This window comes from Physeter macrocephalus, chromosome 5 (genome assembly GCF_002837175.3).
Source record: "Physeter macrocephalus isolate SW-GA chromosome 5, ASM283717v5, whole genome shotgun sequence".
Lineage (NCBI taxonomy): Eukaryota > Metazoa > Chordata > Mammalia > Artiodactyla > Physeteridae > Physeter > Physeter macrocephalus.
Window position 1 is genome coordinate 99,374,148 of NC_041218.1, and position 17,022 is coordinate 99,391,169.

A 17,022-nucleotide genomic window follows, 5' to 3' on the forward strand; every position below is an offset into this window, starting at 1 on the left:
AAAAAAAAAAAAAAAAAAAAAAACTGCCAGGAAGCAGTTTGCCCCAACAAGGTTTTAAATCAGTGAAGGCCCTTACGTCTGGAGGTGACCAGGTCTGTGTGATCAGTTCCTCCCAGCAGAGACCTTGTTCTTCACGTGTGACGATGTAGGCTCCACTTACCGCTTACCACAGTGGGATTCCACGTACTTCTCCCCACTGACCGTGAGCACGACTGCCATGTGTGACTCATACTCAAGTCCCCCACCTCCCGGCATAGGGTCGGGCACACATTAGACCTTCAGGTGGTATCTTTGGAATGCTCGAATAGGTGAGGATGCATGGTCCAGAAAACTTTCCATATCCTTAGATTCAGATCCTCAGGTTCATTGCTGACTCTTTGCACTATTTACAATAGCCAGGACATGGAAGCAACCTAAGTGTCCATCGACAGAGGAATGGCTAAAGAAGATGTGGCGCATAGATACAATGAAATGTTACTCAGCCATAAAAAGAAACGAAATTGAGTTATTTGTAGTGAGGTAGATGGACCTAGAGTCTGTCATACAGAGCGAAGTCAGAAAAAGAAAAACAAATACCGTATGCTAACACATATATATAGAATCTAAAAACAAAAAAAAAAGTTCTGAAGAACCCAGGGGCAGGACAGGAATAAAGACGCAGATGTAGAGAATGGACTTGAGGACATGGGGAAGGGGAAGGGGAAGATGAGACAAAATGAGAGAGTGGCATGGACTTACACACACTACCAAATGTAAAATAGATAGCTAGTGGGAAGCAGCCGCATAGCACAGGGAGATCAGCTCGGTGCTTTGTGACCACCTAGAGGGCTGGGATAGGGAGGGTGGGAGGGAGGGAGGGAGACGCAAGAGGGAGGAGATATGGGGATATATGTATATGTACAGCTGATTCACTTTGTTATACAGCAGAAACTAACACAACATTGTAAAGCAATTCTACTCCAATAAAGATGTTAAAAAAAAAAATGTGTTCAAAGAAATTAAATAAATAAATAATTTTTTTTAAATGGACTTCAAGACTTCGTCTTGACTGTTTGTGTAGGGTCCCAGAATTCCCCTCCACCAGCTCTTTTCATCCCTTAGGTCCTTATACTCTCAAGTCTGAGAAAAAGATTCCAGCAAAATGATTCTATTTGGGTACTTGCGGGAGAGGAGGGTTCCTTAGTACATACCAAGTTCATAGCCATTGTTTACGGTAAAGAATAAGAAGAATGGGTGCCTCCATTGTGTCATCAATTGGCAAATTTTTCAAGCAGCTTAAGATGAGTACTATGAAGAAACACATCAGATAACAGTACAAATGAAAATATTTAACAGTGTAATTTCCCACCTGCCCTTCAGTTGCTCTGCCTTGTCTGTTCCAGGTTCAGGTTTAGTGGTCGAATCCTAGGCCTGGCTCTGATCCATCAGTACCTTCTGGACGCTTTCTTCACAAGGCCCTTCTATAAGGCACTCCTGAGACTGTAAGTGTCCACCCGGCCCTGCCTGTGGGACCAGAGGCACTGGCCTCTCTGGCACCTCTGACCCTTTTGTCCCTGATTTTCCCTAATCGTTCCTGTTAGGTTTATGGTGATTTACTTTTCTGAGTGCTTAGATATCACATAAACCTTTTAATCCAATAAAAATGCATTTGGAGATTTTATGTAAGCATAAGAGAACATCTTATAACAGATATAAATCAGTTTATATAAATATAGTAACATTACAAGCATTGCATGAAACTACTAAGTAGAATTGATCTGTCCTTGTATGTAAATCATTATGCTGTGCACCTTACACTTATACAGTGCCGTATGTCAATTATATCTCAATAAAACTGGAAGAAGAAAAAAAAAAGAATTGATCTGCCTATAATTTAGTTGTTTTCAAATGATACTCTTCTCCAACGGCCACGGAGAACCCCTGAGTCAATAATTGTTTTGTGTTTATTATTGTAAACATTTTAAAATTTCCTTTTCCAATAAAAAACTACTGAATGAACTAAAAAGATTCATCAGTATATTCAGAAGTATCCAATTGTTAGAATACGTCTGTGTCACTTTAGCCAGGAGCGACATAACCACATTTTGGCGTGAGGTCTGGGCAGCTGTTTATTGAAACAATCCGTTTACCTTTCTCCCTTTGAATACACCCAGGCCCTGTGATTTGAGTGACCTGGAATATCTGGATGAGGAATTCCACCAGAGCTTGCAGTGGATGAAGGACAACAACATCACAGACATCCTCGACCTCACATTCACGGTTAATGAAGAAGTTTTTGGCCAGGTTTGTGAGATGTGGGTCTTGGAAAAGACATTTTGGTTTTTACTGTGGAAAATTCAAATACCATGAAATTTACCATCTTAACCACGTTGAAGGGTACAGTCCATTCATTGTGGTTGAGTGGATTCACAATGTTGTGCAACCATCTCCAGAACTTCTTCGTCTTGAAAAACTGAAGCTGTGCCCCTTAGACAATAGCTCCCCATTTCTCCCTCTCCCCAGTCCCTGGCAACCGTTCTACTTTTTCTTGCTCTGAATTTAGCTACTCTGAGTACCTCATATAAGTGGAATCATACACTGTTTGTCTTTTCGCGACCAGTTTATCTCACTTGGCGTAATATCTTCAAGGTTCATCCATGTTATAGCATGTGATGGGATTGCCTCCTTTTTTAGGGCTGAATAACATTCCATAGTATGTAAATACCATACTTCGTTTAGCCATTCATATGTTGATGGACACTTAGGTGGCTTCCACCTTTTGGGTATCGTGGATAATGCTGGTATCAACACAGGTGTACAAATATCTGTTCAAGTCCCTGCTTTCAATTCTTTTGGATATATATATACCTAGAAGAGGGATTGCTGGATCACATAGAAATAGGATTTTGTGTTTAAAAACAAGGACTGTCATTCATTTAAGATATAATTCTTTGAGGAGTATTCCCTTTTTTAAAGGTACCCATGTCTTCTTTTTCTTGTTTTGACATGGATCTAGTTTATAGAGTTTTTTGAAAATCACATGTGATAATGGATCAGAAAGCATTTTTGTAAAGTGTGCAATACATCTGTGAGGTATTTCTCTTATCTGTACAACTACAATAATACTTCTTTTATCACTAGCATCCAGATATTTACTTCTCCAAAATGCATATACTTGAGTACTATTTAATAAGATAAGCTTCCCATTTCTTTTTCTACCGGTGTTTATATAACATTGAATTTTCTGGGTTACAGTTTTATCAGACCAACCACAGCCTGAGCAGATTTAGCAATTAAGGTTTTGAGAATATCATTTACGAGAGGTTCCATGACGTGTGTAATTTGTAATGGGATGTTGTGAGAATTAAGCTGGTTTACTTTATAAGTACGTTGCATGAATGTGGACAGCATGCTGAGTCCATGGGTGAGAGTTACCCACTGAACCTTGCAGACCTCCCGTCACCCACAGCTTCAATCAAGCATCTTGGACAGGTCCTGGAAAATGTCACTGTTCTGGTGCATTGCCTGTGTGTAAACGTACCTCTGAAGAATATTCTCTTCTATATTTGACGAAAAATTATTTCTTACAACTATATGTTGTAAATATGTTCAAGAATATACGATTCACTTAACTGTCTTCCTGTATACCAGAAGAACGTGTAAAATACACTATTCCTCTGCATGACTACTTTTAGCCCATCCTTTACATTTTCCCTATAGTAGAGGGTAAATTTGTAAAATAAACACAGTTATTTAGCAAAATATATTAAGACAAATGGGAACCCATCTTAAAAAAACTTGAGATCACAAACCTAACGCGTTATGCTAAAGTAAATTCCACGTGGGTGAAAAAGCTGAATGTTTAAAAAAACAACAAAAAGATGAAAATGACAGGGTTTTCCTTTTTAATCTTGCAGTAAGGAATGCTGCTATAGATGTGACACAGACTGTCAAAGTCATAAAGGAAAAGATTGAGATAGTCAACTAAAATTACTTTTTTAATACCGCATGGCAAAAATACAACATAAAGTAAAAATGGCATAATATTTACTACATTGTAATGCATAAAACAGACAAAAGCCTATTTCTTTCAGTATAGGAAGAGATTCTGCAGATCAGTAAGAAATAATCGACAACACAATAGAAAATTAGCAAAGAATATAAGTAGATAGTTCCCAGGGAAGGAAATACTCACCCTCATTCACTGTTTTTTGAAATGTAAATTAAAGCATTGTGAAATACCGTTTTCCCTCATGAGAATGTCAAGAATCAGAAAGCTTAGCAGTATTGTATTTTGGAGATGGTGTAGAGAAACAGGCACTCTGTGCAGGAGTGCAGGTGAGAGCAGGCAGACGTTTGCTTCATCCTCTATGAAAGGCACCTTTGTGACATCTATCCTCATTCTAAATGCACCTGCCTTTGACTCAGCATCCACATCTAGAAATTTGCCCTACAGACATATTCACATCCAATTGAAATGACTAATGGATTCGGATCTCCAGCGCAGCATTGTTGATCATTGCAAAGAATCCGAACCAATCTAAATGTTCAGCAGTAGAGCATTGGTGAAGTAAATGATGATTCACTCACACAGTGGAATAGTGGACTAGTGGGATGTGTGGTCTGACACCCCAGCCCATCCATTTACATATAAATCATAAACAATAAACCGGGTAGTATAACAACAACAAGGAAAGAACAAGGCAGGTCTAAATTGGTATGAAACAATGGTCAAGGTGTATTTTTAATTGAAAAAGTATGAGGATGAACAGTGTATAATATGCTACCGTTTATGGGAAAAGAGATGATCTATACGTATTCCCTAGTGTATACACTGATACATGTATACATCCCTAGCGTATACATTCCCCTTCCCTGGAAGGGAAGGAAGGGTGATTTTCTCCAAGTAGGGAGATTGTATGGCTAGGAGATGAGGTGGGAGAGAAACTTGCTTTTCATTGTATGGCCATTTATAGCACTTAAATTTTATTCCATGGACCAGGAGGAAATCAAGTAAACTACAAATGACTAAAGACATAAGTTAGAGGGAAAAAAATAACATTGAAAATAAAAAGAGCAATTCTTCAGGTGTATATAGCGTAGGAGCTGAACAACTCAGAGAAAGTTCAAAATGTTCCCAGTGATAAAAATAAGGATGTGTTGTAGATCTAGAATAATATCTATCTGTTTAAAGCTTAAACGATCCTGTTTCTTTTCAAATGAGGTCACCAAGAACGATGCTTTTGGTTTTAGAAAATCGAGTCTCAGCCCTTCTTTTGGCAAGTTATTCAGTGAAGAGCAGACAGACAGATGCAGCTGAAAGACACCATAGGCTTTTCCTGGGTGTGTTAGTTAAGACTAGGTTCAGCTGCTAATGAAGAAACCCAGTGACCCTGCGGAAACTAACAGTATATTTTTCTCTTACATAGAAATGTGGAGGCAGGCAACCCAAGGCTGCAGTCCCTACAATGGCCACCTGCACTCACGACCCAGATGCATACAGTGCCCCAACCATCACGTCCGTGTCTGAAGTAGCAGGACAAAGGGGCATAGCCCCTCCCTTTAAGGAGACCCCCTGAAAGTGCCATACAACACCCCCGCTTATACCTTATTGGCCAGAATTTAATTACATCACACACTTAGTGTCAGGAAATAGTCTTTAACGGGGCAGCTAAAATCCAGAGACTCCAAAGAATATGGATCTTGGGTGGCAATTATTATGTTATAACTGGCGAGTATCTCATATTTACCCTAGTCACCCAAGTGATAGAAGAAAATGTAATCCGCAGATTTCTGTGAACTGTTTTGTTTGGGTACCTTGTCCATGAGCGCCAAATATATTCATATATTTCTTAATCAGTAACTAAGTACAGTTACGCCTCATTTTTCTTACAGCATTGAGCAGCGAGGTGAACCCCTGAAGCAATTTTAAGATAACCGATGCTTACCCCCCTTCAAACACCAGCACGTTTTGATAAAAATGTCTAACATGCTATGTGCCTTCTTGCCTTTCAAAACAATAAAGCACAGATCATCACTTTTCCTGCTAGCGTGTCCTAACAAACATGCATCTTTGTACTACGTGGCGACTTCAATCTCTGTTTCCTTTCTCAAGGTCAGGCTGTCACTCTTCAGCCACTCTTATACCTGGCTGCAAACCTGTCCTCCCACCCTTCGCTATTTTCCTGCCAATGATCTGCTGTGCTTGGGAAAGAATTTGGCTGTTAAGAATTCGATCTGATTGGAATTTGGAGCAATCAAGTGTGTGACTCTAGGATAAGGACATTGCAGTCCATTTAGGGACAACCAGGGGCATTTTTCTTTTATTTCCATTCAGCCTCTTGAGTTAAAGAAACACATTTCCTCTTTATAAAACAAAAATGCTTCTAAGGTACTGAAGTATCTGCTTAGAACAACCAGAACCTTTCTAGTAACTTCCAGGGAAGGAAAAAGAACCAAGAATGTAGTCATGCCAAATACCTGTGAAGAGGACTCTTTGCAAAGAGTTCATCCTCCTAAAATCGATCTGTCTCGCTGCAAGGTAAGCTGAGCCAACAAGCCTCATGACCTTTGTTTCCCCACAAGGTAACGGAGAGGGAGTTAAAGTCTGGAGGAGCGAACACCCAAGTGACAGAAAAGAACAAGAAAGAGTACATCGAGAGGATGGTGAGGTGGCGGGTGGAGCGCGGAGCGGTGCAGCAGACCGAGGCCCTGGTCCGGGGCTTCTACGAGGTGAGACCCAGGCCCGGCGGGCACGCCAGGCCTTCGCCCCCGACACAGCTTGTTAGCAGAAGGGAGAGGAAGAGCAAGGCAGGAAGACGGCTCAGCAGTACTCACCAGTGTGCAAAGAGGGCCTCCTGGGGATAGAGGGTGAGGGGTCAGAGTTCTCGGGGAAACCCAGCTCTCGTGGTCTCACAAAACTGGCATTGGTGCGGCCCTGCTGTGAAAGCGCGTGGCACCTCCTGCCAAGACATGTGCGTGTTGCATCTCCTTTCACTCAGTGAAATAAAAACGAGTGAGATGAAGGCACTGGAGGGCATTGTCCACTCTCGCTTGATTTTTATTTTCGTATACAAGCAGCCCTCGGAGATACTGCAGGTTTAGTTCCAGAGCATGGCAATAAAGCCAGTGTTACAATAAAGCGAGTCACATGAATTGTTTGGTTTCCTAGTGCTTATAAGAGTTATGTTTACACTATACTATAGTCCTTTAAGTGTGCAATCGCATTATGTCTAGAAAAAACAATGTACATAACTTATTGAAAAAATACTTTATTACTGAAAAAACTAACCATCATCTGATGATGCAGCATTGCCCCAAACCTTCAATTTGTAAAAAACGCAGTGTCTCTAGAATGCAATAAAGCAAAACACGGTAAAAGGAGATATGCTCCTAGTGTCACTTTGTGCCACATGATCCATGCTGAGATGGTAAATCAGGAGGACGGTGACTTATTATGGGATTGTATGAAATCACGTGTGTGAAACTTTTGAAAATTATAAAGCACTATAGAATTTAAAGACTCTTTCATTCAGTTAAAAAAAGGTTTTTTTAAAAAAAGCATCAGAGATCAATAATAATCAAAACAAAAAAAAACAGGACAGTGACAGCTGCTAGCCTTCGTGTGCACCAGAAATTGACACGGTTAAACTTCTGCAGTTGAGAAACAAGGGTTTGGGTGTTGGAAGGTTTTCTTTGCTGCTGTGTTGGAGAGCAGCGTGGATGACTGGCTGGTCCACTGGTTTGATTAAAGGAGGTACCACCGCAGGTGTTCAGTTGTACCTGATACATTTGGCAAAACAAGATGTAAAGCCGGAGCTCTGAACCCTAACCAAGCAGATCTTCCCAGATCTTTGAAGGAGGAAGGCAGGAAGTAATGGGAGAAAGGAAGGAAAAGACAGTCATTTTAATATTTAATGTCCATTCCTAGGAAGTAAGTCCTAGTTTTATGTAGAGGAGAGGATCCCTTTATGTAGAGGAGAGGAGTCCAGTGACTTGGACTTTTTGCCTTCAAAAGGCAATGTTATTTGGAAACTTAAATGTGACTGTGGAAGGTCAAGTCAGGCTTATTCATAACATCATTCCGAGAGGGAGTATCATAGTAGTGAAAAGCAGCAGACCTTATTTGAGTTCCCAGCTCATGAAGGGGTTGTGTTTCAAAATGTTCATGATTTTGAACTTAAACATGATAGCACATTGGGGGAAAAAGTTGTAAACAATGGTCAGCCTCCCAGCTTAACCTACAGAAATAATAATGAATGTAACCTCGCAAGGAGGTTGAGCCTGGAGGCTGAGGCCTAATGTGGATTTCAGGTGGTGGACTCGAGGCTGGTCTCCGTGTTCGATGCCAGGGAGCTGGAGCTGGTGATCGCGGGCACGGCGGAGATCGACCTGGCGGACTGGAGGAACAACGCCGAGTACCGGGGAGGTGAGCGAGCGGGGCGTGTTGACCAGTCAGCTCTCACAGACACAATCCCTCACTTCTTAACAAATGTTATTGAGGTGAAACTGGCATAACGTGAAATTAATCATTTTAAAGGGAACAACGTGGTGGCATTTAGTGCACTCACAAGGTGGTGCAACCATCACCTCTAGCTAATTCCAAAACGTTTTCCTTATTCTCAGAGGAAACCCTGGGCCCGTGAAGCAGTTGCTCGCCTTTCCTCCCCCATCCTCCCACCCCAGCAAACCTCAGTGTGCCTTTTGTCTCTGTGGATGTACCAGTGCTGGATATTTCATGTAAATAGAATGGTACTGTATGTGGCCTTTTGGGTCCGGCTTCTTTCACTTAGTAAGGTTTGTTCACGTTGTAGTATGATTCACTACTGCATTCCCTTTTATGGCTGAATAATGCTCCTCGACATAGTCCATATGTAGTGATAATATAAATGTAAAATAATAGCACTTTTTGAAGGGTACAAAAAACTTGGCCTTACTTCAGTACGTGTGCACAGTAGGCTCTGGTCCATGCCTTCCGGCAGCTTCCAACCTAGGCTTTCCTTTGGGTGACGGTAATCCCTGCTGGTCGTCTCTGGCATAACACGGTGGAGATGCGTTCCAGAGAACGCCGCGGTCCACAGGCCATCTCCAGAGCTGGGTCATCTGCTGGCAGGAAAGCGTGTCCTGCTGCCTGTAGAGGTGAAGCCCTCTTCACATCAATCCTGGTTTCCTGCAACACGGTTCTAACTGTCATCTCTCCAAATCTAATGTCTAAGCCCTCCTAGCCATTCACCTGCACGCTGCCAAACCAGCCTTCCTGAAGCATTTATTTCGATCAGGCCATTTCCCGCCCCACAAAACAAGCAAGCTCCTTATTACTTAGAAACCTCTGAACGTTGTTTAAGCTGAAAATCCTTTCTTCATGTAAAATATTACAGAGAAACCCCTATCAATATAATAGAGCGTGAACAAGGGGCCCATCATCTAAGCCTACCTTGTCTCCACGGTACACTCAGCCGTGTAGGAGGAAACCTCTGTGGGACCACTAGGCCCTTCCTGGCTTGGTAGGAAAGCCACCAACCTAAGGTGGCAAGTCACAGTGTCTCTGCCTAGCTATTAAGGCCTCTGAGGCCCCAGCAAGGTCCCTTCAGTCCTCAGCAGAAGCCCCTCTAAGCTGGTCTAGTCAGCTTGCTGTTCCCTGCACATCGATTCCGCATTCGTATCATTCTCTATTTCCCCTCCTGCGCTCACACGAACCCTTCACATGCTGAATTCACACCCCCCTTCCCTTATGAACCTTTCCTTCTTTCTGCCCCAGTCCACACAGATTTCTGCATCTTTGAGTGTTTCGTGCATTTGCAGTCAGTGGGGAATCATTTACCTTATCATAAGTGATTGCTCCAAGCTTGGTTTCCTTACTGTCCTGTGAGAGGCCCCATACTACTTCCATGGGCCCAACGCTTTGCGGCCCAGGGCTGATCGGGGGGCAGCGGCTCCAAGGGCACTTGGAGAGCCCGGCGTCTTCCGTTGACCAAGTTTGACGTTCCCCTCCGGCCTTTCTTAAGTCCTAGGCGCTCCACAGTATGTGGGTCCCAAGAGCTAAGACATCAGAACAAAGACAATACCAGGAAATATCGTATTCGTAGAGAGCTTTGTCTCTTCGGAACCCCAGAGATCTCTACCGAGCCTCGTCACTCCTTGTCTGCATTTATATCAGGCAGGAAAAGGACTCCCGGGGTCCCAGCTGTTTAAATAGAAGGCAAACGTCTCTGAGGACGTCCCTCACAGCATACAGCCTTTTTATAAAGTGCCTATTTTGTAAATAGGCTTTTGTTTTTCAATTTGAGTCCGTTATACAAATTGTTTTAGACCTACCTAAAGGCCGTCACGAGATAAATCAGCAGATCAAGAGCTGCTGTTCCGTTCTTGGCACACCTGATGTGTATTTCATCTCCCCCCGCCCCCCCCCACCCCTTCCTCCCCTCTGCACATCCTCTCGGTCTCCCTCCTGCTCCGCTCAGGTTATCACGACGGGCATCTCGTGATCCGCTGGTTCTGGGCTGCGGTGGAACGTTTCAACAATGAGCAGAGACTCAGATTACTGCAGTTTGTCACGGGAACATCCAGCGTGCCCTACGAAGGCTTTGCAGCCCTTCGAGGAAGCAACGGGCTTCGGCGTTTTTGCATAGAGAAATGGGGGAAAATTACATCTCTCCCCAGGTACGGAGCTCCTGCCCACCTTTGGGAAACCTGCCGAGGAAGGCCAAGTACCCTTTGTTATTTGAGCTTGGGCACTTCTCCGTTGGGATGGAATTCTTTCCTGCCACCCAAAGTATTGTTCTGTGAGCCATTAGTGAAAGGTGTGGGTGAGAAGTCTCGGGGAGGTGCACTTAGACCGTATTCTTAGTGATTTTTTTGATGACTGATGGTATTTGGGCTAGCGGTATCACCGTCCTGGTGTCAGGCCTACGTAGCCCAATTTAATTTAAAGAGGAATGCCTCATCTGGGGGAGGGTCCAAAGTGGCCCTTCCAGCACCGTGTCTGGACTTCTCCTGTTACCCACCCGGGTTCTTGGACTCTCTAATCAACAGAAATTGATAAGAGGCCAGACAAATTCGGGAAAGGGTTTACTGGGACTCGCCCCCAAGGCACGGGGTCGGGGAGCTGGTCCCTTCAATGGGGTGAGGGTGGGGGCCGATGGCTGGGTGGGGCCGGAGGGGGGGGCTTCGGTGCTCTGCGCACCCCCTTGGTGGTGCTGTGTGCTGGGATCACGTGCCGCCCCCCGTTTTTGCTCCCGGCATCTCAGAAATGGCAGTTGGTTTGTGGCCTTTTTGTATCTTATTGTTCATAATTGCCCCTAACTGCCCATGCGTGCAGTTATTTTTAGTCCCTTAGAGTTTCTTTGTATTCTAGTGCTCAGGGAGATGTTTGTCCAGGTGCAAGCGCTGCAGTAAAGGATCCCAGGTCCCAGCCTGTCTCACTGTGGCGTAGCACTGGATACACTTGATATTCTCTAGAATAGTTAGCATGTACATGTCGCATTTTTCCTACTGTGTTTCAAAATGTGTGCAGACAAGACCGCGTGTGTATCTCCGGTCTCTATAGTGGCTTCTATACAGTAAGCTATTGATGAAATTATCGTAAGAGATAATGCAAAAAAATGGAGGCGCTAGGGCTCCAGGCAGTTTAACGGAATGAATTCCCTGCACCATGAGTTTTCATCCCAGCACTTCCTCGGTCCTTTCTGTGCCACTTTGGGTAGCATATTCCTCATCAGTGAAATAAGGAGCACTAAAGAGATACTTCTGTCTAGGTACTATAGTAATAAAACCCACTCAGCAAACAAAAGATTGATCCACATTATTTTCTTCTACTGTGATATTTTCTAATTATAACAGAAGATTCGTCTTTAATTCAGCTGTATTTCTACGTGGCCTCCCAGACACTTTGCTAAATCCCTATTGAGGAAGGATTTTCTGAGCTGTAATTTTCATCTAGCTTTCCTAGACTTTCTAGCATCCCGGAGAGAATTCACCTGATGGCGGTGAGCTTAGGAGGCCCAGGAAGCAGAGTGCATGCCCAGCTGGTTAATAACAGCCTGAAGCGTTGGGGCACTTTTCAGCCCTGGCTTCACCCACTTCGATCAGCAGACCCTCCGTGCTCATTTGCATGGTTCTGCTGAGCACTGAACCTGCTGAACGAAGTCTGGCAGGAAAATAAGGCTAAAAAGGCAAGATTTCCATTTGTCGAGTTTCGTGCTAGATTTGGAGGATGAGGTTTTTCGGAAACATTTTGCTCTTACTTTAGAGGAGTGAATTTGAGTCACCATTGACGATTCTCTCATAGTGAGCATCTCAGTGAGCACCTGAAGGAGGGCCTGAGCTACAACTAGGCACCTGCCCAGAGGGGCGTACAGTCTAGGGAGGAACGGAGCGGAAGAGTGAGTAGTTACGACGCCAGGTGGAATCAGAGGAGCGCTAAGAAGGGAAGAGAAACGCAGGATGCTGTGAGTATGTAGAACAGAGACCTAATCCTGATTGAGTTGACAGGAGACGATGACACAGAGAAGCTGGCGTTTAGGTGAGCCCTGAGGGGCAAGGAAGGGTGGAGGGGATTCTGGGCTGAAGCACCAGCAGGGCCACGGAGAGAAGACCCCGCTGAGGGGGTCTGTTTTAACTCTTTAGGAAAGGGAAGTCATTGCTTTTGTCATTTGGGGTCAGAGATTGAGTCTAATTACATATGTGCTCTGGGAAGCTTTGAACCTGTCAACCCACACAGAGAACTTATAGGGTGGACGTCAGGCTTATGAACAGGCTCAGCACATCGGGGCCAAGGCACTCCTAAAAAGGCTGCTGCCCCGCGAATCCCAGAGAGGGTTCTTGGGGGAAGCGGGGACTTCGCCGTGGGCCAGAAAGGCCCCAAGGATCAAGTACTGAGATGCCTCTAAGGGGACAGCAGAAATGACCCTCTGAGTAGTAACCCCCGACTGGTCTCCCTTGTGCATTTTCTGAAGATCCAAGGACCTGGAAGGTGTCACCTGTGTGTGGGGAGAAAGAAAGGACCTCTGAATTCCAATAGTGGTAGTTCGGGAAGACCTGGCCCGGCCACATGGCAGGCGATAGAGGCCTGAGGCAAAGGAGGAGCACCAAGCACCCTCGGGGTGACCCAGGGCCCCCCAGAGACCGTGAGCCCCGTGTGCAACCCACGCTCTGAGGGGCTGCGTTCTCCTCAGACCTTCCCTCTAGAAAGGCAGCTGGCCTCCCAGACGAGGGGACGCCGCAGCAAAACCATACATCAGGCCAAGTCCTTGCTTCCGGAGTGTGTGGGGGTTAGGACAATGGACTCTGAGGGTAGAGGTTTCTAGGCTATAAGTTTACAGTACCTGGTGAAGAAGCTTGATAAACCACCGTCGCTGGAGCATAAGGCGGCTGAGATGGTCACGGAGGTTGGGGTCAAGGAACTGGCAGGCCAGGGCACTGAACAGTCAACCAAGTGGACTCAGATGCTACACAGTCTCGTGGGAAGCCGTGAAAATGGAGAGCATGTAAGCCAAGTACCAGAGATTTTAATAAAGGTGTTACCCAGAAGGTCAGAAGGTATGGAAGGTGTATCTAGATCGCTGATGGTCAAACGTGTCTTAACTACAGCCCACAGAGAGAAGGACCCTTCACATCCCAGCACAGTACATGCAGAGGTACTCCTGTGCGTGTGTATCTGAAACACATGTTGTTCAAAACAGTACTTCATCCTTATTACCTGCAGGCAATACACTATTTTCTACCCCATCCTATTTCACTGAAATAAAGTGCCAGACAAAACCTGTAGTTTTGGGGGAAAAAATACCTAAATGGCATGAGATTCAGAGGAACAGAAATTTTTGATCAAAGATTGAAAAGTAATGATGTAGGATTGGCAGTGGGGAGTGGAAAAGTTGCTCGTCCATCCACAGCCCAGAATGCAGCAGGGTGAATGGTGACCATCTCCGCTCATGAGTGCTGAGAACCACATCCAGAGCTTGGAGGCCACATCCAGATCAGGAGGTGGGAGAGTTTCCTTACTGTGGAACTTGACAAGGAAAGGCTTGGGAGGAAAGAAAACTCGGGAGCAGGTCAGGGTAGACCCAGCACAGGCAGCATGGAGAGAAGATAAAGGAGAGGAGAAAATCTTAGGGGTTTACATTTAGAGTAGGGACCAGGGGTAACAGAATTATGAGTCGTGGGCGGATTAACAGGACTAAAATTCTAACACAGACATGCTTCACTGCAGATGTAAACTGAGCCCAAGCCCAGGATGAAGGTGGAGGCCTGGTTAAGTTAGTAGTTGGCTTACTCTATAGGGATGGTCCTCAAGGGGGGGGAGGGCAGGAAAGAGGTGATTTTGTCCCCGCAGGGAACACTTGGCAATGTCTGGAGACATTTTTGGTTGTGGGGGAGGAGTCCTCCTGGCTTCTCTCAGGTAGAGGCCAAGGATGCTGCGAAACACCTACAAGACACAGGACAGTCCCTCCTGGTGAAGGGTCATCAAGCTCAAAGTGTCAGTAGTGCCGGCTGGGAAGCCCTGCTCTGTAGGCTGTCGGGCTACAGAGGAGGCATGAGGGAGCCACTGGGAGTCCCTAAGAGAAACTGACAGCCACTGAGAAGCCATCAAGAAGCCAAGGGAAGAGAGATGTTCAGAGAAAGAGCTGTCAGATGCTTTCAAAGAGCTTGAGGAGGTGGGCATAGAACATGTGCCTCTGGATTGGGGAATCGAGAGGTCATTGACAAACTTGGAAAAGAGTAGATTCAGCAGTGACGGAGTGAGAACCTGTCGGGAGATTGAGGCCGTAGTTGGGCGGTGGAAGAAGATGACTTGAAAAGGAGTCACACTTAAAGAACTGGCCTCACAGCCGCACGCGGTAGCGGTGCTGCCTGTTTGCATTGTTTGCCTGTAACCAAGCTTAGAGTGGTCTCTACTGCAGAAGAGCAAGACTGGCTTTGGTACTGTCTGGGTGCACATTTTAATCAGTAACTTGGAAAACCTCGAGGAGACGGAGAGATCGACCGTGTAGATGACACAGGTTAGAAGTGGCACACGTAGTACTGTAATGGGCACAGTCCAAATCCAAAATGATCTCAAAATGCTGGAACCCTAGAATAACACCGACAGAGTGGAATCTGACACAGCACAACTGAACAGATCCAGTGGAGTTCCAAAATATCAGCTTCACAAATATGAGATGAGGCTGATTCATTTGCTTGCAGTCATGTGGAAGAGGCCAAGGGTCTGGAGTCCCCGCAAGGGCGACACAGTTCCTAAAATCATGACTGCAGTGGTGGTCGCATTATTATTAAGAGACCCTGATGCTTAACTGATGATTCACGGTTTACGAAAGGCATTTATGTGCTGTCCTCACACCAGCCCTCCGAGGTGCACGGAATATGTAGTATTACCCCATTTTATAATTGAGAAAACTGAGGCTCAGAAAGATTCATTGGCTTTCCCAAGGTTATAAAGCTGGTCAGTGGCTTAACTGCGACCAGAAGAGAGGTCTTCCGAACCCTGGTTCCAGACTCTGTCCACAACCCCACCCCGCCTGGGAGCACTGGGTCCAGTGCCCGGGTAATGAAGTAAGCAGGTCTTCCGTGCTGTCAGGACCACACGTGGAGAGCAGCAAGGGCTTGGGAATGAGGGATCAAATCGTGATTTGATGGTGTTCATTCATTCTAGATTACGGACTAGGATTTATTTAAGAGTTAACCAGGCCTATAGATTAATGCACTAAGAGCAACTCTTGAAGAAACTCTGGGTGTTCAGACTAGGTCTTGAAGAGGGGCCATTTGCTAATGTTTTCCGTTCCCAGAAATTATCTTTTACAGCATTAATCTGATCCCAACTATTTTCTAAATAGGATTTTTTTTTTTCTGTATTATTTCCACTCGGGAGTGACAGTTAAAATGATTAGATAAAGAAAACCCAGAAGATGCTGTCTGCCTGTATCCTGCCCCTGGCTAATTCAGCCAGTTCCAAAAGCACACTTGGCATTTTTCTGCCCCTCTTAACTTGGTTAGCAGGGTCTGGTCCTGGTCCACGCATTGGCACGTAGCAGGGAAAGACATTCTTTGTCTAGGCCAGACACTGGCCCACATAGCTGGGCCCACAGGATGAAGTACATGACAAAATAAGCAGAACCCAGGGAAGGCGGCACCGGGATGCTGCAGGCATCCGGGGAGGATTATCCCCCAAACTCAGCTGTTCTTGGAAATGCAGCATCTCTGCTTCAGGTTAAGCAGGCCCCACTATGAATGGTAAAGGAGTTGGACAGTCAGTGCTCCATCACACCTGCCTTGATGGAGCATTGGATCTCGAGAGTTCCAGGGCATCCGTTGGCACCTCTAGGTCAATGCACAGGGTTTACAGAGGCCCAGAAATCAGAGCTGGGCAGGGAGACCTGGGAACATAATCCTCTAAAACTAATTATGTTCCTTTGCTGGCCACATCCAACTTCATCTCTCAGTTGTAAAATGTCGCTGGTTTGCTAGTGCACTGCTAGTATAGCGTGGTTTGCTTCCAAATGCAAACCCACCCCTCCAGTTTCTAGATATTCCAGTGCCTCAACTGGTCAACTGGTCTATTCCTGTCTGGAAGGCTGTGGTTCTCTCTTTTTTTTTTTTTTTTTAAATTTATTTATTTATTTAATTTATTTATTTTTGGCTGCATTGGGTCTTGCGTGCGGGCTTTCTCTAGTTGCAGCCAGCAGGGGCCACTCTTCGTTGCGGTGCGCAGGCTTCTCATTGAGGTGGCTTCTCTTGTTGCGGAGCACGGGCTCTAGGCACTCGGGCTTCAGTAGTTGTGGCTTGAGGGCTCTGGAGCACAGGCTCAGTAGCTGTGGCGCAGGGGCTTAGTTGCTCCGCGGAATGTGGGAACTTCCCGGACCAGGGCTCGAACCCGTGTGCCCTGCATTAGCAGGCGGATTCTTAACCACTGCGCCACCAGGGAAGCCCAAGGCTGTGCTCCTTAGTTTGCAGGTGTGTTATGGTGGTCCTAAAACATGGTTCTACCCTCTTTAGCTTCCCTTTTTTTTTTTTTTTTTTTTTTTTTTTTTTTCGGTACGCGGGCCTCTCACC

At 45.3% G+C, this 17,022-nt stretch overlaps 1 protein-coding gene across 1 annotated transcript in view; it reads left to right on the forward strand.

Moving 5' to 3' along the window:
* Positions 1-17,022, forward strand: part of HECW1 (HECT, C2 and WW domain containing E3 ubiquitin protein ligase 1) — a 259,111-nt gene that overhangs the window by 240,808 nt on the left and 1,281 nt on the right. The window contains exons 22-26 of the mRNA XM_007124963.3: positions 1,383-1,481; positions 2,154-2,283; positions 6,565-6,711; positions 8,293-8,407; positions 10,440-10,638. Coding sequence (XP_007125025.1) covers positions 1,383-1,481; positions 2,154-2,283; positions 6,565-6,711; positions 8,293-8,407; positions 10,440-10,638 — 690 coding nt within the window. The remainder of the gene's footprint in view (positions 1-1,382; positions 1,482-2,153; positions 2,284-6,564; positions 6,712-8,292; positions 8,408-10,439; positions 10,639-17,022) is intronic.